The sequence below is a fragment of the Perca fluviatilis genome, chromosome 17, assembly GCF_010015445.1.
Source record: "Perca fluviatilis chromosome 17, GENO_Pfluv_1.0, whole genome shotgun sequence".
Lineage (NCBI taxonomy): Eukaryota > Metazoa > Chordata > Actinopteri > Perciformes > Percidae > Perca > Perca fluviatilis.
This window is the reverse complement of record NC_053128.1, coordinates 14,122,266-14,144,011: the sequence shown is the minus strand read 5'-3', so window position 1 is coordinate 14,144,011 and position 21,746 is coordinate 14,122,266. Positions and strand designations below refer to the sequence as shown.

The window sequence follows — 21,746 nt, the reverse complement described above, 5'->3', positions numbered from 1 at the left end:
TAATCAGTTGGTTGTTTAGTGAGTAAAATGTGAAAACATAGTGGAAAAAAATGCCCATCGCATCTTCCAGTTGCTTGTTTTGTCCAACCAAAAATCCCAAAAGCCGAAGATGTTCAGTTTACAGCGATATGAAACAAAGAGCAAATGATCACATTGGCTTGTTAGTTTGAAACATGAATAAACCACTCAGAAATCCCACATTTACAGGTTTTGTTTTTAATGAGAAAATATTCATAATATGTATAGTAGGTGTATAACAGTGAGCCGTACATGTGCTATAAAATAACAAAGCAGAGTATGAGCATACAAGTGGTTAACATAGGAAGAGAGGTTATACTGTATACTGTAATAATAAGGTTGCTTTATCACACACACGCACGCACACACACACACACGCACACACACAGACAGTGTGAGTCCCACACTGAAGCACGGGTGCTTCTGAAGGTGAAAACAAGCTACCAGCATTTAAAAATGATAAATAAATCATCTTTTCACCAAGAATTCAAACAACAAAAGCATAATAATAATAATATTAATAAAGCAAACAATTAGAACTCCTCTGCGTGCGCATTTTGTCTGTAACCATTTCAAAAGTCTTATGTATTTAATGAGAACTCAAAACGGTTTGGGGTTTGATTGTGTCCTTTGAGGGTGAAATGAGAACAGTGTGTGTGCGCTTGTGTACATTTTAATAGCACAGTATTACAATGTGTGGCAGCAGCTACAGTACACTAGGGACGAAGCCATTTGCTTTTGTTGCTCAAAACTCAAATCGTGCTGCGAATAATAAAGCTTAGAAATACTAAATGCTCAGCTGGCATCCAGAATAGGCCACTGTTAAAACCATCATCCATCACAAAGGATCTTTATTTGTCATTCATACTGAAAACATGTCCGCTTCAGCTCCTCTAAAATCAAATATCTCTCACATGGAAATGCATCAAAATATTATTTTGTTTGTCCCTTAACTCATGTGGCAAAAAAAATCAATCTCATATCAGCATCGGTGACACTGTACCTCCGTTGCAACTGTGGCAATCGGCACTTTCTGCAGCACCGCAATAACGTCTCATAAAAAGGGACGCTAGTCCTTTACATACTTTTTTTTTCATTTTATATATTATCACGTGTAGAAAAACAAGAACGACGAGGATTGTCTGGAACCAATGTGTTTTTGTTTCAGGGCGAAATGGACACATCACATAGGCACAAGTCCTTGGTTTTCCCATTTAGAGAGCATATTAAAATAGATAATTAAATAGAGTCAGATAATTTGCACTCAGGATGGGACTGTCCCAATAAATATAATTATTAGTCATTATTGTCGAGGGTATGTACTGTATGTGTCCCGCGATTCCTTATCTTTTGTGCAACTTTACCTCAGTTTTAATTCTATAGCTTTTATTCAGTGTGTTTGTGAGCAAACAGAAAGATCAGTGCCTGACTGAAAGACATTCGAACAGGACACGCTGGCAGATGCACTGATATAAACTGTGACCTGCGGTTTCCCAGGACAATCTTTCTCACCGTCCTGACATCCCAATGCTGAAGAAAAAAACAAAACACCAAAAGGGCTTCAATAAACAAGCTAACAAAGACCGAAAAGTAGAACTATTTTTGCTACTTTTCAGTTAAGTGGTTCAATGTCGCCAGGTTTCTATCTGAAATCCCCATCTGAAAACAGTCCTGTAGGCTCCAGGGATTATTCCTGTTTCAATTTGTTTTACTCTTTTAATTTGGAAGCTGAACCTTGCTCTCTCTGCACCTGGACCATCCAAAGTAACGCCACACTCATTCTTCATTCATTTAACAAAACAGGAAATCACACACCGTCCTGCAAAAATCAAAGCTCACAATATATATAAAACAAACTGACAACCCCAACACGTGAATCTCCCTCTGTTATGTTATTAACGTAGAAAATGAACAGACGTTCAGTTGCGGCCTGTTAATGAAACAGCGCGCTGATAATCGATTGCCTTCTTCCCCCGCTGTTTGTTGTGTGCTTGTTTCAGGTTAGGAAAGGAGTGTCACTTCATGCACACAATCAGCACTTCTTAAATAGATTTTTTAAAAACGCAGAGGCTGACGTTTCTAAATAACAACATTCTGCTTTTTGGTAACACGCTTCTTCAATATTTCTCATCAAACTTTATCCTCAGCTCGCAAGGTAACACGGCAGTTGCCCCACTGGAATCTCAACATACATTACATGTTCAGCCATATATCAAATACACAGTCCTACCTCAGTATAATACACGAAACAACTGCTTACATCAGAGAGCACAGGTCAACAAAGCGACGTAGCCAGCAAAGGTAAAATAAGTGATTTTTTTTTTTAGAATAGAATAGAAAACCCCCGACCCAGCCCTTTCATTAATACACGGTCTGACTGAAGTGACGCAAACATGACCCGCAGTTAGCTTCCCCCTTCCCCATCTGTCCGTCACTTAATAGACATGAAGTCAGTAGTGTTTTATAGACGGACGTTCTATCTAATGTGGTTGCGTATTTTCTCTAAGGTCTACTGAGACTGTAGCAATACAGAATTGGAGAAGGTAAAATACATCATACATATCGTGCATCCGACAATTACTGACGGTCTAAGGCAAAGTTGGACCTTGATGCTAGTTTTGCAAACGTCCTCGCTAGCATTCAACAGTTCAAGGACCCTCAAGTCGGCACTTACGATTTAACACAGATGCTTAAGAGGATTGCAAAAGCTCCCACCAACACGTCGTGGGTGTCTTCTATGACGCAGAAGATACAACTTTACGTGCTCTGAAAGTGATGCTTGGGCTCCCGTTTGGTTCAGTGCCTGGAAAACACGGCAGCCTTCCCGCAGCATCATCCAATAAAAGGTAAAAATAATTCTGTAATGACAGAAATTAGGCCCCGCTTTTTTCTCATTCAACGTTTTAGGCCTCGCTTTTTACTCATTTAACGTTCAGTCAGAAGTTTCTTGATAGTCACTTTGCACACGCCTGCTCGTCGTTTGCATCTTTTTCTTTCTTTTCTTCCTCTGTTGGTAATGAAAACATTTCCACACATTTTGATTTAATTATCAAGCACCCATTTCCAACAAGTCTCAGGCAACCTTTAGATCTCAGCCCATATTTCAATAAGAAAAATTACAGGCAAAGGAAAAATCCTATGAATATTTAGTTCATCCAGCGTCTACCAGCTAGTAAAAACCTTACATCCCAAATCCATTTCGGGAACAGCGCTCTTAAACCACCAGAAAACCCTTCCAAAGTGTCTCTTGCATCACTGACCCTTTTTTTTTTTTTTTCTCTCCAAACTCACCTCAACACTTCAAATGTCTCTCACATACTCAGTTCAGTCTCTTAACATACTGTTGGCCTTCAATCCTCAGGTCAGAAAACCACAACTTGATGCATCTCTTCGATGAGCCCCATTGGTCGGGCTAGCGGGTCATGTGATCATCAGAATACTATAGTAGCAAAATAAATACTGTTTCCTTTCCCTATCCTCGCTTCATTCTCCTCTTCTTCCTCCTCCTCTCCACACTGTCCTTTAACTGTCTCTGGAAGGAGCAGTTTACTCCTCCTCCTCCTCCTCTTCCTCCTCTTCTTCTTCTTCTTCCTCTCCTTCCTCGTTGGCGTAGATACCGGCTTCCCACTTCCGCGCCATGTCGCTCTTCCTCCTAGTGACGCGAGTGGCCTCCAGAACCTGTCAATTACAAAACAATCGATCAGACGAGATGCACGGTCAGAGCAACTTAATAGTTAGCATGAGCCAACTGTTTACTGATAAAACCCATGCTCTTTTCCCCCAGCTCATCAGGGATTTAATGGACAACACAATCACACCACACCAGTGACTTTAATTTGGCATGCAGTCCATGTCAAAAACTGAGGGAGCGCTTGGTTAAACCGCCCTGCAGTAAAGGAGTCCTTGAGTTGTATCTACCAGAATAAAGCACCAAATGAAGCGCACCTGCAGTATTTGACAATAAAAACAAAAGTCATTGTATTCCATTCCAGGGGAAGTTTCATGCTTCAACACGAGATGTCTTCCATTTGTCATGTTCCCCCCCGATCACCATCCATCTCACACACTCATGCCGAGACACACACACACACACACACACACACACACACAGTTACAAACACGTGAGCACATCTCCACACACAAGAAAGATTTCTTTTTGAGCATGAATCCCCAATGAAGGGGAAGTCGATTGTGGGTAGAAAATGATGGAGATGGAGACTAAATTATTTTCAAAACGCTGAGCCCTACTTAAGTTACTACTGGAGGAGTCAGTTGATGCTCGCTAATTGCATCTACCGTGACCTCCAGTCGATACATATAGCAACTCAGAAAGGTATATTTCTTTGAATGAAGCATGCTATAAATATATTTGATATTTTTATATGTCCATTTGGTAGAAAAAATTATCCCTATCATTCATCTGATGTTCATTACCCAACATTTTTTTGCCATATACATATATTAGCGCATCACGACATTAATTATTTTCTAATATTTTTAAGTAGCCCACATCTCCTTTTAAATTCTTTTAACTGGCGCTGTATGTGTTGTATAGGGAGGGCAGGTGCAAAACATTGTGCATGGGGAGGGGGATGGGGGGGGGGACAAGCATGCAGCACCAACACCACAGATCTGAACAGTAATGCAGTGAGACCATGAGCAGACCTGGGATCAGATATAAAACTGTTAAAGGTTTCCCTCACAGAATCCTCCCGGTCTAGGGTTTCCAACTAAAATAATACATCCCCATCTATGTTTTCTGGACCATTTTCACATCTGGGACAGTTTATTTTTCTTGCTGCTGACTCATCTACAATGTTGTGTACATTTAATGGAGAGTAAACAAGTGATCACCAGTGGAAATCGCCACCCTTAAGACTGTATTTGAGAACTTTCACTTCTTCGTAAGTTGAACTGAGATAATGCTCATGAACACAAACAGCTTCGGAATGCTCTCCAAATCCCAGGGAATAAACAGTTCTTTCAGTGAGATGTGATACAGACATATTAACCCCTCCCCCCACCCCCACCAAAAAAAGTCAACCGTTACAGAAAGCAGGGATGTATTACTTTTTCTATCACTTTTCAATTGAGTCTGACCCAGGTCTGTCAGTAAAGGCGGTTCGTGGAGTGAACAAGTTTGAGGTGAGACAGGTTTGAGGTGAGACAGATACCTCAGTGGTTACCTCGTTGGCCAACAACAAACGGGCATACTGACCGACCAGCAGGAGAGAAGCGACAGTACAAATAGTCAACACACGTGATGTCATCATGGATAAACAATAACAAGATCAGCAATGACAAAAACAGGTAACAACAACCCTGCTGCAAATTATTAATAATTATATTATTGTATATCCTGAAAAATGCATGATAACTATGAATGCAATGTCGTACATTTTCTTTTACAGAATATGATGTGTTCGTGTAATGTAATGTTACCCTCAGATGTTTTCTTGTATGTGAATGTTAAAGGTGCAGTAGGTAAGACTTATAAAACTAACTTTCTGTCATATTTGCTGAAACTGACCCTATGTTCCAGTAGAACTACATGAATGGGTAATAATAATTAAAAAAAAAATCTGGCTCCTCTGGCACCACCTACAGCCTGTAGTGCGATTTGCAAAAATCCACTGCTCCCTGTTCAGATGCACCAATCACGGCCAGGGGGGGTCTAACTGTGTGTCAATCACTACATTCACAATCCTACCTATGGCACCTTTAAGTGTTGGTGCTTATGATTTGAAAACCTCGGTGGAGAAGTGAAACTGTTGTCTGTGACATTTTCTGGTTATGTAACTTTCTTTCCATCATGTAAGCCAAAGGGCTTTTTAGACTTTTGTTTCAGCAGATAAGTCTGCCAAAACAAAAATGCCACGTTTCTTTATTAAGAAGTATTGAAATACTCCTTCTTAATAAAGAAACCTGGCATTAAAAGACGTATTCAGATACAAAACAAACGAATAAAGATGGAGTCAGGACAGAAATCCCCCAGCGTCTGTGACTTAATTTCAATTTCAGTTCCTGCTTTAGGCTGGTAAATTCCCATTGCGGTTATACGGTATTAGCTCGTGCCAACAGGACATGAATGGAAGCATTCAACCATGTTGGCATTACTAAATCCCAGTGAACCACGGGAGCCAAACAAGCATGTAATGTGTGATGAGCTGGCTGCATCACCTTTCTGCTACTGTCACTCACCGAGAGACATTTTGGCACCTTGGTTGCATATTTTCAAAAACAACTTCTACTTTTATCTATTTAGAATGGGATTTTTTTTTTTTTTTTTTTTTTAGCACCAACCAACATTTTTATATTTATACTAGCTGATGGTCAAGTATTATCTGTGCAAAAATGCATTTGGTGTTTTGTTAAAAACGAGTCTCTTCTCTCTGCTAATCTAGTTTTTCCAGGTTCAAATACTCACACTGTTGTCCTCTAGCTTCTCCCTCCTTTTCACTTTGTGTGTTTCATAGTCTTCCATAAGCGTCTGCATGAAGTTTTTGGGTCGTCCTCCAGAGTCCTCGCTGCCGGCGTCAGACAGGGCTCCTTCTGAGGGTGAGGGTGAGACGGGCGGTGCAGGTCGCACTTTCTCGATCTTTCCTGTACATTACAGAAAAACACAGGGAGTTAGACACGTTTTTTTAAATTACACCAAGCACAAGTGGTTTACGGAAGCAATATTTCATTGTAACTTATTACGTATGTACAAGAAGTTTTTGTTTTTTTTAAAGGTTTTTAGTTCTAGTGCAGCAACAACAACCTACAGCAGTCTCATACAGAGACCAATGAGAAACAGCGGTACAGTAGTGACTAACCTGGGGCTGTCTTCGCTGTCAGTGTGAGTCTAGCTGGCAGGCTGTTGCTCTTCATCTTATCTGCTGGGGAGATCTTGGTTTGCCGCATGCCCGTCCTCACGGGCCCGAGACTGTTGCTGGAAGCGTTGCTGGGGCGGGCAATAACCACAGGCTGCTCCTTCCTCTGTTTCTTCAGCTCCTCCTCCCTCTGCTGAGCTGCTCGGATCTCCTCTTCGATCATGGACAGAGTTCGCTGCTTGTTGGAGCGCAGGCGGAACGGCCCGCTGGCGGCCTCCGCGTCGGGGCCTCGTGCTGCTGCGGCCGTGCTGCGCAGTTCAGCCGCCTCGGAGTATTTACTGAAGTAGCTGAACTCTGGTTTCTCCGGGCTTGGGGGAGAAGGGGGACGGTAGACTGGGGTCGGCCTGGGAACTGGAGCTGCCGCGGCAGAGGCAGGGGCCGGAGCAGGGGCGGAAGAGGCGAGGGCTCTGGCGTAAGAGGACTGGATTTTGATCCTGGGGCCTCCATCTCTGGGCCTCTGGGGTGGCGAGATGGGCTGAGAAGGCGGCGGAGAAGGCGTCTGGAGCTGTGTTCGCTGTGCTGGACTGGAGGGCTGCTGCTGCTGCTGCTGCTGCTGCAGAGCCTGTTGTGATTCTGAAGGCTTCTCTTGGGAAACGACTCTTACTTCTGGCCCTCTGTCTGGCTGAGGGGACAGGCTGGATGGAGCAGGACTGGTGGACACAGGCGATTGGAGGCTGGGAGCTCCGCTCGAAGACACAGGAGAGGAGGAAACTGGCACTGGGCTACTTGAAGAAGCCGAGGATGGAGACACAGGGGCGCTCAGTTGTGAAGAATTCAAGTCCGAAGGCTGCCACTCCTCTCCATCCTGAGCTGCCAGGGCATTTTGGATAGCATTTTGGACAAGTACCCCTGCGTGGTAGTCCAGCTCCTCTTCTGTTGGACTGCCACTGGTCTGCCCATTGACTGGCGTGGTGGGCTGGGGGGTAGGTGGTGACACCGGGGTAAGTGGCAACGGGGTAGGTGGTAGCGAAGCCCCACTGTCGGAAATGTTATCCAAGCTAAACACAGTAGTGTCCTGAGAACGGACAGATGACTCGTCTAATCCTGAGTCGGACTCCTCTGGGTGAAAACCTGGATGGAAATGGTGCTTCCCTTCCTCCTCGTCAGGCAGGATTGTCATTACAGCTCGTGCACGAGTAAATTCTGCTGCAGTTCCTTCATCACACCAGGCCACGTGACCCTCCCCGGTTTCTGCAACGATGTCTCCGCTCCCCTGGCTGCCTCTAGTCATGGATTTCGAAAAGGGTTTGGCGGAGTAGATGTGAGGAGCTATGTCCCTCTTGGTTGCCTCCCCTTGCAGAAACTGCCTTCTGGCAGACGAGAAGTTGATCTGCTCCTCCACGATGTCCTCCTTCCTGTTTAGATCTGGGTCAAAGGTCACCATTGTGGGAGGACCTGATACCTGGGGCTGCAAATAGAGAGGACATGGGAGGACAGAATACAGAGGAGATAAGAAAAGAAAGGTGAGACAGAAATGTAACAACAACACTGTTAGATTGCAGTGCAAATCTTTTTCAAATCCCGCTTCATTAGTCTTGTGTGTGTGTGTGTGTATGTGTGTGTGTGTGTGTTACCTGTGAGTATGTATAAGTATGTTTCTGCTGTTTCCTCTCCTGGTATTTCTTGAGGGACTCAAGCTGCTCTGCATCCAGCTGTTCTTCCAAAGGAACCTTGAATGAATGAATAAATGAACCAACCCAAAAAAAATCTGTCAGTCAAGTTGGTCAGGAAGTCGATTGAGGTAACATAAAAATAAAAACAAATAATAAGTGGGAGGCTACCTCCTGAGGAGGGTTCCACCAGCGGTTGGCGATCCCAGGGTTTTTCTTCACGGCCTGGTCTTTGATCAGCTCCTGACGCTCACGCTCCAGCTCCTGTACCTGAGAGAAGAGAATTCCCAATCATTTTTACTATTGCATTAGTTTTTAATCACATATTAGCTGACAGAGACAGACAGAAACATATGCACATTAAAGGTGCAGTAGGTAAGACTTATAAAACTAACTTTCTGTCATATTTGCTGAAACTGACCCTATGTTCAGTAGTAGAACTACATGAAGCAGGTAATAATAAAAAAAATAATCTGGCTCCTCTGGCACCTCCTACAGCCTGTAGTGCATACCTGCCAACATTTGGTTTTAAAAATCGGGAAGATTTGTGACCCGGGGGTGGGGGTGGGGGGAAAGGAGGGTACTGTTAAGTGTACTGTAAGACCTGCTGTGTTTTAATGTGCTGGGTAATGTGGGTTAAGGGTTGCCAGGTTGAGGTAACAAATAAGACGCATTTCATACAAGATACTGAGAAGTTGTCGATGTTCAAATTTTTTGGCTAAGTCCTGGATCTTCGCAATTCTACCTACGGCACCTTTAAGTAGCCTATATATATTCAGTATAGTCCTATGAGGCCTGTTAGCAGGCGAAACAACAATGCTTTCCATTGCCTCACCAATACGTTGTAATGCCATTGAGCAAGCCATGTAATACCCAAGGTAGATCAGAGGATCACACAGTAAGACTCGACTGAAAAGGATCGTGTTTTATTTTTTAGTGGTTGATTTTAAAATAGTGGAAAGTTCCCACTGGTCATCACTGTTTCCTTATCTCTGATGAAAATGTGAACCACAGCTAACCTTTTGGACACTGAGGTTGCATCATGTGCTCGTGTTACTCAGGGTTAACTTACGACACACTTTCATTTTCAAAATTGCTTCCTTTTAGGATGTCATTTCTTAATTTCATGATTTGTGTGTGTTGTGGTAAGTACAGTATACCCTGTGACTTTGGTCATACCATTGTAGATGAAGAAAGTACTAACATATAACTTAATACTGTACCTTTTTGTGCATTTTTAACTCAACACTCTGGGAATACTTCCACACGTTTTCATATTTTTCAGACCTTTGTTTTAATACCGAGGCTGGATAATCAAAAACCTACTGAGTAAAAAAAAAGAAAACCTTTCTTGTCAACTTTCAGTTAAAGTCAGGAATATCATTTTCTCTTAAAAGTCTTATTTAGCGTACCAAGAAGAAATATACAAAAGAGTTCAGCTATTATATGGTTTTCCTTTGAGATAAACTTCTGGAGGACGTATTCATATACGATAAAACATTCATTTTAGGCTGAAGATTTTATGTTTTAGCTTATTGTCATAATTTAGCTGGCTTTATAGCTGCATGTGTTTCATGCAAGCAGTTTAGACTTTTTGACAAAAGGCAATAATCACTTCCTGACTTTAAAGGGACTAATCCAAGTAAACCTTAATTTATGCTTGTATTAAGCGTGATTTATACTGCTGCGTAAAATCTACGCTGTGGCTATGTACGTAGGTATGTGGAGACACGGCGCGGCGACGCACGTCGTCTCTTGGCAGTGTTGCATTTCCCCCTACTCATTTCCTGGTTCTCCTTCTCCATAAACAAAATGAAATCAAGGAGAGGGTTAACATTTCCCGCTGTGGTCAGAAAGCACAGGGGAGACATTTTGTTTCTCTCACTATGACTCTAGAGTCGCTACTCGCTCCGAAGCTAATCACCGTCACTCTCTCACTTCTCCCTCGCTCTACCACACACACACACACACATGCCAGTATAAACTTCAGGCCACTTACGCAGGCTGCAGCGAAAGATTTGCGTGGAGCCTCCGCAGGACCATAAATCACGTTTTACTCAAGAATACTGGAATGTTCTTACATTTCCGAGCCCTCCTCAGACCTCTTATTACTAACACTACAATACAGATAAGATTCACAATAACATTACTTCTGCGTTGTTTTTTGAATACTGTGTGTCTGAATGCTGCATGTGTTACAGCTGATAAAGTACATACTGTATTCTAACAGCCATTTACCTCCCCTGAGGGCCGCCTCCTCGTCACCCTGACCTGCTGCTCCTCTCCAGGGGTGAAGAGTTTGGCTGGCCGTCTCTCCTCCTGAAACGCTCTCAGCTCAAACTTCGCCCTGCCGCTCGCCGACTCCTCTCCCTGCACATGGCCGTTGGTCCTCACAGCAGAGTCCTCCTGGTACAGGAACGTGGTTTGTCTCTGCCCCTCCACAACGACTGATCCGTGATCGCCGGGAGACGAGGCCGACACGCGGACAGAAGGACCGTTTCCATCGATGGTGATTGATTCGGTGTGTTCTGGCGGAGAAGAGTTTCCGTTGGTGGGTGTTTCGGAAGCGGCGTCTAAAACCTGGTCCAAGTAGCGGATCTCCTGTAGACGCACGCAGCAGACAATCAAATTGCTGTGGTGTTCAACGATTGTACTATAATGTTCATCAAACTCCTCCTAGTATTATATTAAGGGGAAACAATGCACATTTAACAATACAGGACGTGATACTTTTATTTACTTTTATCATAATAAATGACAATAAATATACATTTCTGGACACCCAGCTATATAATAAACCAATTGAAGGCTAGTATGTACATATGCCAAATTACTGTAATTTAGCCAGCTGTAGCTGTATCTGTACTGCTACAGCTGTATCTGTGTCCAGGCTAATGTTTCTCACATTGCTGAGAAAAAAAGTGACAGAAATCAAGAAAATCTAAACTATTTCCTAAGACTGCGACAAAACCAGTTCAGTTTCCACTCAGCCCAACATAAATTGGCAGGTCAAAGTTAATTAAACAAGTGAAAATGTGAGTTGCATACCTGCACCACCTCGCTGTCAGAAGCCTCTACTTTCACCCCAACTGCATTGTGGGCTCGGTTACTGGGGCTGCTGAGGCAGCCATGTTGGATTTGCTGGCTCTCCAGTTCCATGGTCGCAGGCCTGTCGGTGATAACGCTGACCGATTCCTGGAAACTGACGCTCTTCAGGGCTCGCTCTCGTGGAATTGTGTCACTGACATCCTCGGCTGCCCGCCATGATCTCTGTGTCAAGAAACAAGCAACAACACAATGCTCAGAGATACTGTATGGAGAGGCTGTACACTGTACACTTGCATAAAAACAATGTATGCTTAAAGTAGTGGTTAAAAGAGAAAGTGTTGCACTTTTTACTTAGAGATCAGACTCTTTCTAATCACACACACACACACGCACACATGCACACACATACATCTGTCTGTCTGCATTGCAGTAGTAGTGTGTTCTGACTGGTTCACACCACTAGGGGGCACCAACTGCCATTCTGCTGCTTAATGACACCAAAAACAACAGTCTTCCATAAAAAAACTGAAATCCATTGTATCTTTGTTCAAAGACCTTCACAATTCTGTGAATGAATCAGTGTGCTGAATACTTGGCAAATAGTTCAAATACAGTAACTCCTCCTGCCCCATATTTTATCTGATACTTTATTATACAAAGACAAACTGACAGGTGGGATGTCAGTTTATTACTTTTATAGTTTAAGTAGGGAAGTATCTTGAGCTTTTACAACTGTGGGTGGGGATGGGCAAAACGGTATGTTTCTCTGCACAGTATGTGTCGATTAAAACAGTTTGTATCTTGTTATGGCATCGCTCAAAACTTTAACATTATACTTGTTCTGCATAGAATAATAATTTCTCAGAAGTGTATCACAGTCATGGGATTTGTCAGATACCTGAGGTTTGGCAGCTTTAAACACACATTCACTCCATGTATCCTCCCGATCTCAGCTGTTCACAGAGCAGCGTCACTGCTGGGTTTTTGGATTAAGTGCCTGCCTCGAGGCCACATCATCAATGCCTAAATTCCCCTGCTGAGTTGGTCGCACAGCCTGTAGAAACTGGTGTATAACTGCTAGATGACGATATAAGTTGTCAAAATGTAATAAAATGTCCCTCCCTTATGAAGCAATAATCACCACTTTGTGCAATACGGTGATGTTACATTAATCATCAGTTTTTTGGGGACTTTGACTTTATCCCCCCCCTACATTTTGAGAACCAAACTCTGATTTTTATAAAATACATAGATCATTTTCAAACTTATAAACCATACTTTACCACCACATTAATTAACTTATCAACTGTGTGGGCACTTCACTGACTTCTTATTTAAATATACAAATGGGGGTTGAGTATCTGGTTAAAGGACACATTGGTAGACACATTGGCATGCAGGGAGTTAAAACCTGTGACCTTCTGTATTTGTGAACCATCCATCCGACACATTCCAGATCCACCATTAGCATTTACACACTCCTGTCTTTACTGACCTGTCTGTTTCTACAGAGGCCAATTACAAACAAACTCTAATTGCTTCCTGGTTTACTGCCTTGTACCAAGTACACCTCTGTTCTGAAGATGTGTTTACTCCCATGAGGGGTTGTTGACCCCCGTCTTTGTAACGTGTGAGAGTGTGTGTGTTGGGATTTAATGAGGAGGACCATTTCAGTGAATTGGTCAGCACACATTTTGATTTTGATATCCATGGGTTTTTTTACCGATGTGAACCCCCTATGATATGCGGTGTCTGACTTAGTATCAACATAAACAGGGCAGCCTAGCTTTGAATCTGGATCTTTTTCTCTTCCTTATCTACTCCTCTTTCTCTTCTCCCCCTTATCCTCTCTCTCTTTCTCTTGGCGCCTTCTCCTTCTCTTGGTTCCTCTCTCCTCTCTGGGATTGTTAGAGTGAAGAACCAGTGGTCAGTGAAATCACATACTGGATTATAACACCCTGCCTCTCCTCCTTCTTTTGTCTATACCGAAGCAACACTCTCCTCCTCACTCCATTCTTCAGTCCTCTTTCCTCCTCCCTCCTATCCTCGTGTCTCCCGTTTCTACTGTGAGAAAAACTTTTTTTTTTACTCTGAGGGCTTTGTTGACCCATCTGGCTCAGTCACATGCTTAGGCTGTCTCGTGTGTGATATATATAAATCAGAATACACACATTTTCTGAAAGGAATGTCTCACACATTTCCAATTCAAGGCTAGGGATGTAACAATCTGGGACATTTCTTTTTAATGTAAAACATTCCTTTTGATACTACTGTGTCAGAAGTGAAATATCAATTAAAATGATAGAAAAGAAGAAAGAACACACTAATACAGACAGTTTGTATCTCTGGGAGGTGAAGTGTAACAAGAGCTCTGTGAGGCTGTACTTATGGGACAGTAGAGATTTTAGCTAAATGCTAATATCAGCATGCTAACATTCAACAATGACAGTGCTATAATGATGATGATGCCAAGCAGGCGTAATTCACCATGATCACCATCTTAGTTGTGTTAGCATGCTAACATTTAGCCCTTAACAGCTGAGGCTGATGGGAATGGTATTTGGTCAGTCCTCCTGAGGGGGACATGCATGTGTGTACCAAATGTTAGAATTTTTCATTTGGACAAATCATACTGTTAGCTACTTTATCAACTTTTACCTTCAGCTAAGGGGATTATTTGTTTAACCACGGCACGCTGTGATTGACACCAATCAATATTACAGAAATGTTTAAACTACAGCATTATTTTCTCCTTTCATCTCCAGTTTCTACTTAAACAACTCAAATGATTCTTCACCCAGTAAATGATATTAGCAGTCCATGTGAGGACCACATGTTACTTCTATAAACACACTCACTTAGACCAGGTCTTCTGTCTTGTTACAACTGACCTAGTCTCGCATTGCCAGACCTTCCTCCACAGCGCTGCGGAGGAGGGTGTGGCAAGTCCACACGGCATTCCAGGATGGGAGAAAACGGTGCCGCTGCAAAATAGCCACGGGAAGGAACTTGTTTTGGTCATGCAAAAGAAAACTCATCTAGCTTGCTGTCTGGATTTACCCTGCAGAGATCTGACGAGCAGTTAACCATAGTCCTTATTAATTTAAAATTACAACACGAATGAAGCGGAAGGTAACGGACATCTGGCCGAAAAATCAGGCGGAATTTCCGGCAGCAACGGACCAATCCTGGAAGAGGAACATCGTGGATAGACTACACTTGACCCATTGTATGGACTGTGTGCAGGAATGTGTGTGTGCAAGGTTATAATGGTTTAGAATTTTGAATTATTCTTTTTTTTTTTGACATTTTCATTTTAGTTTGTTTTCAGAGTGTGTTTGCTAGTTTTAGTTTAGTTTCAGGTTTTCAGAACAGTTTAGTTTTTATAGATTTAGTTTAGCACAGCGCCATGTCCTGGGATCTCAAGTCCATCAATTTCTGTTGTTCAATGTCTCGAGTGTTGACAGAAATTGACGGTGTCTTTTTTTTTCTGTAGTGAAATATAGCTACAAAACAAAAAGTGAAAATAATTTATGTTCACTTTTTTATTTTCTCTTTCAATATCGTTTTAGTTTAGTTTTCAGTTTAGTTTTTGTTTTGTTTAGTTTCAGTTTAATACAAATATTTTTTACTGCTTATTTTTGTTTTTGTTTCACTTTTAATTTACTATAATAAGCCTGGTGTGTAAGAGTGTGTGTCCAGCAGGCAGGACAGTGGGGGAGGATATCCTGTTACTGCCTCAGGAAAACAGTACTATAGTACAGGAATGTCTCATATGCAATGCTATTCTGTGTGTGTGTGGTTGTGCAGCAGTGCATGACAGTATGAGTGTGGTCTTTCAAGTGTGTGTATTCAGAGTTGTGTATTCACGTGTGTGTTTCTGACTCTCATTGAGGTGAACTGACATTCCAGGCATAACTAGCTGTCCTCAAGGCTCGGACTTTAATACTTGTGATGAGGGACACTGTTCACCCTGCCTGGCCAGTGTGTGTGTGTGTGTGTATGTGTGTGTGTGTGTGTGTGTGTGTGTGTGTGTGTGTGTGTGTGTGTGTGTACGTGTGGTTAGAAGTCATGTAACTGTAATGAAAAAGCTTTAATGTTCATGGTTTGTTTGACTGTCTGAAAACATGAGAATGTTCTATTACTCCTGGGACAGCAGTTACATTTCCATTAGCATGTAAATACACATACATGTCTATTTAACAGTTACATGAATGTGAACTATAGTGTTTAATAGTCACACCCTCACCACCATGACGTGTCAGCTGTGTTTGTGCTTTGGCTTTTTCCTAAAAAGGATAGAAAGTGAAGGAAAATCCTCCAAAGCGAAGACCTTTTTACTAGCTTTGCCAAATTCGCGGATCTATTTTAGGGCAAAGACGTGGCTTGAGAGAATTGAATTAGTATTAAATTCGCATGACAAGCCAAGCTCAGTCAAATCAGAAAAAAATGATTATCTTGGTAAGGGTGACTTTAGGGTTAGTTAAGATTAAGGTATTATTTTATGGCTTAGATTTGGTCTTAAAGCTACATTAAGGTTGCTAAAATATATTAACCCAGGAGTAACGGTTAGTCATGACAAGTAATAGTAATGCAATCATATGTCAGCTAACTATTACTGTCTTATGCTCTGACTAAATCCTGTCTCATTCTCCGCCTGTCGCCATTCCCATCACATCTGGAAATGCTTACGCTCTGACCGTGACAGTACACAAAAATCACACACACACACACACACACACACACACACACACACACACACACACACACACACACACACACACACACACACACACACACACACACACACACACACACACACACACACACACACACACACACTCAGCTGCATGCCTGAGATGATGGGGGGTTTACCAGAACATGTATACACCCCGAATACTCCCTGACGGGAAGTAAACACACAACCTTGACATCTCTCACAAACCCATTTTCCATGCCTTTAATATCGCGTCATAGGCTTCGATTAGCATGCACTGCAGCCAGAACACATGGCAAATGTTAAATGAAAACTTGATGACGTACAGTACGTCCTCAAACACACATGCGCGCACACACACACACACACACACACACACACAGATCTCCTGGTAACACGGTGCAGTCAGCGTTCCCGGCTCTGTTTCCTGGCTAAATATGATCCTGTATAGTAACTGGAGCCTGCTGCTGGTTTAGCATGGTGTTCTCAGATAAAACAGTCTGGATTGTGAACCCAGGCCAAACAGTGCTATCGGGTACCTATTAATGATTTCAGTCAGTCTCCGCTTAAGACAATTTGGAGGTGTTGAAGAGTCATTACGAGTCATACGTCACTGACAAACTAAACGCGGCTAAACAGACACATAGTGGGTAACAGGCAAGCAACATCAATAGAGAGACAGGTGGGCTGACTGAAGGAGCATAAAACACAGAGAGAGGACTCAATGAGATTGTCAGGCCAAAGTGGGCAGTTCATTTCTCACATTATGTTGTAACATCTGCATAACCTTCACTACAACAGATTCTCAAGTTTGACATCAATACTTAATCTAATACAAAACACGTGTGTGTGTGTGTGTTTCTGACACTTCCTCCCCTTTTCCTTTACAGTATTCAAGTTCCTGTTTGTCCTCTGTAGCCAACATCTCATGTCATTTTAGTTTGTACAACATATTTGGTGTTCTCATCGACTAAAATACATCTTAAAATACTGAAGTTCCATAAAATTACGTCGTACGACCCCAAAAAGTGAAATAGGGTTGGTACTCACCTGCTGCTCTTATAAGTAATTTTAGTCTATTTCAGTGACATTTGTAAATCCATGGTGTAATTTTTAAAAGCAAGCTTCCTTAAGTTTCGTAACATTACAGTATTTCCTACTTCTTTTAATAAGCTTTATCCTTTTTCCTATTTAGCTCTGTTCCCTTCAGTCCAGCCTTGCTCCGTCCTGTTCCAGATAGTGGGAGTGCCGGACTTTTCCCTGGCCAAGCCTTTTCCTCCTCTTCTTCTCCTCCTTTTCCTCCCCTCCCGTCTCTTTCCTCTCCTCCACAAAGCCTCTCCTTTCTCAGTAACATTCCTGCCGGCTGCTCGGTAAGCTGTGATGTCATGGGCTGAGTGTGTGTATGTGTGTGTTCCTCCAGATGCCCTCACCCACAAAGATCCCTTCTGTGCAGGCCCTCATACAAACACACACACACGCACCAAAAACATCCACCCTGTGGCTCCCCACTCCTCCCTTCCTGTGTAAGACCGAGCTCCACGCATATGTCGCGCGCCCACTTTCCCTTTAACCTACAGGTCCTGTCAAATTCCGAGGAGACAGAGCGAGAGAGGCAGGCAGAGAGGCGATAATGAAGAGATGATGACTGAAGAAAGAGGGAGGAGGTGAAGGGGGGAATGGTATTTTCTTCTATCATCATCAGTATGGGACTGTTGACTCAGTCTAAGGGTTAGAGTGATGTACCAGTTCTATTCACCTTTTAATAAAAAGTAAATTACATAAAATCTGCTGCCTCATCCTGCCTTACAAAGTATTTAATCAGAGCTTTTAGTGGAGACTTTACATGTAACAGGCTGGTCTCAGAGGCTTGTCCATCTTGATAAAATAAAACTAGCAAAAACCATATCAAGCTACTGGGAACTTCAATGCCAAAATTAAGGAGTAAATCCACTAAAGGAAATCAGATTCTTATGTCTCAGGGTCACTCTAATGCGACTCGTCTATAGGGGTGTTGTGTGTGTGAGGGTGCACCTGTTGGGTCATAGGATCAGGCCAGTGGAAACTAGAGCTGACCTGAGTCACGGTTCACTTTCTCTGCTCACAAGCACCACATCAAGACGCACTGGAAACACTTTCCTCGAATTTACAAGAGCAATTAGCAATAATGTGTCAGCGGCTGCTAAATGATGGAGGACGGTGATCCCAATGAGGAACCAATGTCAGAATGCATTTCAGCAATTAAGTGCTACATTGATTCAATTTTAAAAGCCAAATAAGCAAATGAAAAGCAGTTTTACTGAAGTATTGACAGGATGATATTTTTTCCCTGGGTTATTACTTTTTCTCTAGTTCTCTACTTTTTTCGCTAGTTGTCTCCTCACTGCTGTCAAAAACTTGACCTTGTGTCGACGACAAGAAACTGAACAAGGTGTTGTACACATGAGGAACTTAGTCAGACACTGGCCACATAAAGCACAAGCACTGTTAATCAATGTCGTCTCTGATCTGAATAACAGGGCTGAAATATCAGCTTTCAAAGTATTTTTTCCCCCCATAATTGTGAAATAAAAGAGTAGTAATTCTCTTTGATCTGTCTTTTAATTTCAGCTTTAAACCCCCTACATAATTTATCTAATGAAAATGGATGGAGTGGGGGTGGGGGTGGGTATGTTGAGAACAACCGGGTGGTCCAGCGGGACAGAGAGGTTATCCTACTCCTATCCTACTCTGTAGCGTAGTGTGCCCATTAACAGCTTTGCGTCCTGAGGGGTTTATCTGTGTTTTAAGCCCCCAATGTCCCCTTCCAGGCAGCACTGCCTGGAACTGGCACTAGGATTAGGCAATGGTTATGGTTATGGTTATGGTTAAGGTTAGGGTTAGGTGCCTTGAAGTCAACGGTCGAAGAGCTGTCCGGAAGGAGACGTTGGGGACTTAAAACACCATTGAGCTCCTGAGGGTGACAAACAGTAAGCTGTCTCTGCTAACTAACTGTGAAGTTGTCTGGATAACATCATTGACAAAAACACAGAAATGATGTCCCTGTTTAAAATGACAAATCACAACTTCTCGGTGAGTTCCCATTCTAGAAATAACTGATGAAGAAAAAAATCGGTCACAGAAAATTGGGACAGTAACCCAATTATTGCATATGCATTGGGGAGTTCAATTCCTGGATGGGTTGTAACGCACAAAGAGACTTGTGATGGTCATTATGCCAGTGCAGTGCTGGTACATTTACAGAGGGGAAAGCTAATCCAAGCTAAGAGGGGAAAGTGAAAAAACAAAGGTAAAAGAGACTGAAGAGAAGGAGTATATGTGACGGTTCATCCGTGTGCGTGTGTATATGTGATTGCATGCATCTGGGTCAACACCAATCAATAAAGAGTAGTGCCCGGAGCAGTCTTATATCATGAAAGTTGATCGTGATTGATCATAAACGAAACAAATGACACACTTAACCATCGCAGCATGCCAGAAAGACACAAATGTCCACCCACACACACACACGCACACAGACACACACACACACACACACACACACACACACACACACACACACACACACACACACACACACACACACACACACTGACTGTACAAACACAGAAGACTTTGCACAGAGAGTAAAAAAATAAGGTGTTAACATATGTAAGAACAGAAAAATATGTATGTATGTAAATCACTTTTACTCTTTTGGTTTAGGTCATGTCCTGCATGGCTCCAGGGTATACAGACTGTGTGTCTGTGTCAATTTAAATCATTCATTTTGCATACAATATTGAAGAGACATAATTCAACTTTGCGTTACAAGTCAAAAGCAGGCATGTTTGAATTGAAGTCACAGAGGCGGTATTTCATTGGTGTCTAGTGTTCATTATTTGAAACATTTTGGACTGCAACAGGACATTCAGTTGCACATTATGTGGGCGGGATGGTTATTACATCTTCACAATTAAAAATAAGTTATGCATGTAATCTTAAGATGCACACATATATTTAAAAAATGTATTGTTTGTTAATATTTAGGAGAAATTTGACATTTCCAGAACAGGAAGGAAGGGTTCATAATGAGGTCTGAGTTGAGGAGAAAATTGTCACTCATCTATATTGTACAGCCTAACTGAACCAGTGTCTGTCTCAAGCGAATTCAACTATGGAACAATGTGTAAGGGCTTTTCCACGCTGTAAAATAAAAATCCTTTCAAAAAGCAACCCCTTTCACAGAAGCTGCCAATTGCTGAGTAACACCCTCTTAGATCCTTCAGTCACATACAGCTATTTTAGAGTCAAAAAGCTCAAGTCTTGCTGGATGATCAAGATAGTGACCATGTATTTAAAGATGGGTGTTGGACACTTTAAAACAAATGATGCTGCAAACTACAGGAAGCAACTGATTGGATTAAAGCCTATCACAGCTCACAGGTTATCTAAACAGGAAACCAGGAAGCGGCGCTAACTTGTGTCCATGGAAATGGAACTCAACACAGGAAATACACCAAAAACTCAAGGCCACCTGCACTTAAACACAGACACAATCACACTAAGACATTACTAGTTCACTGGGGTCAACATTTGGCAAAAACAACACAACCACCAGATCAGCCAACTTAACACAACATAGACATGTTTTTAAAAATTAAATAATTTGCTTTTTTTTTTAAATTGAAATATTAAAGACCTGGCTTAATCTTATGGATGGCTAGCTGTTAGTAGCATCTAAACAATATCCACAAACCCACACAAGGGCTTTAAAGTGAATGGTTCACAGCCAAGCAGTGCAGCATCAATGAAGCAACATCTATATATGCTTAAGTACTAGTACAAGGAAGAGCATTGGTATATAAGGCTTGTGAGTGTATCTCCACCCAGCTTCCTACACAGACACACAAGCGCTGTGACGGCATATTGCAGCACTGCAAAAGAATAACAACGAACGCGATTTTCACCTACCCAGTGCCATAGAGCTTCAAACAACAACCAGATGGAAATCATGTTAAGAAGCCTTTTAAGTTGAGTGTTACAGAGGTATGCACTGCATGTCTGGACTCATGGCAGCTATTTCGGTCCCTTTCCAAGCCTCTAATGACACCCCTCACACACAACATCAGACCCCCTAAGACCCCTTCGTGAAACAACAACAAAGGGCCTGACAGGCGCTTCAGTGAGACTCTCAAGGCTGAATACTAATGCTACACTCCACACACACACACTTACAAGCTCACAGATGGAGGGCTCTTCTTAACCAAAAATGTCTGTAGTCATAGTGTGAAAACTCTCCAAGCACAGGACACAGAGCCAGATTAACACTCCCTGCACAAGTGCAGGAATAACTGGGACAAAACACAGTCTAGCAGTGACACTGAACAGCCAGCCATTATTAGTTATGTCTTGGACTGAGTACAAGCACCGACTGTATTGCTTTTTTTAACTGGAGCCCAGATCTGTGTGTATAATAATATTTCATACTGTGACAGTAAA

The 21,746-nt window shown here is 42.3% G+C and overlaps 1 protein-coding gene across 5 annotated transcripts in view; it reads right to left on the bottom strand.

Annotated features, from left to right (window-relative positions):
- Positions 1-200: 200 nt before the first annotated feature.
- The window catches only part of LOC120545967 (A-kinase anchor protein 2), a 93,252-nt gene continuing 71,706 nt past the window's right edge, over positions 201-21,746 (bottom strand). For 3 of the 5 annotated variants that reach the window (XM_039780671.1, XM_039780676.1, XM_039780675.1), the window contains 8 exons: positions 11,552-11,773; positions 10,742-11,179; positions 8,675-8,773; positions 8,468-8,563; positions 6,837-8,301; positions 6,446-6,621; positions 5,193-5,231; positions 201-3,696 (listed from right to left, as the gene is read on the bottom strand). In XM_039780671.1, the coding sequence (XP_039636605.1) occupies positions 3,565-3,696; positions 5,193-5,231; positions 6,446-6,621; positions 6,837-8,301; positions 8,468-8,563; positions 8,675-8,773; positions 10,742-11,179; positions 11,552-11,773 (2,667 nt within the window). In that variant the 3' untranslated portion in view covers positions 201-3,564. The remainder of the gene's footprint in view (positions 3,697-5,192; positions 5,232-6,445; positions 6,622-6,836; positions 8,302-8,467; positions 8,564-8,674; positions 8,774-10,741; positions 11,180-11,551; positions 11,774-21,746) is intronic. The other 2 variants (XM_039780673.1, XM_039780672.1) reach the window with 2 other exon arrangements.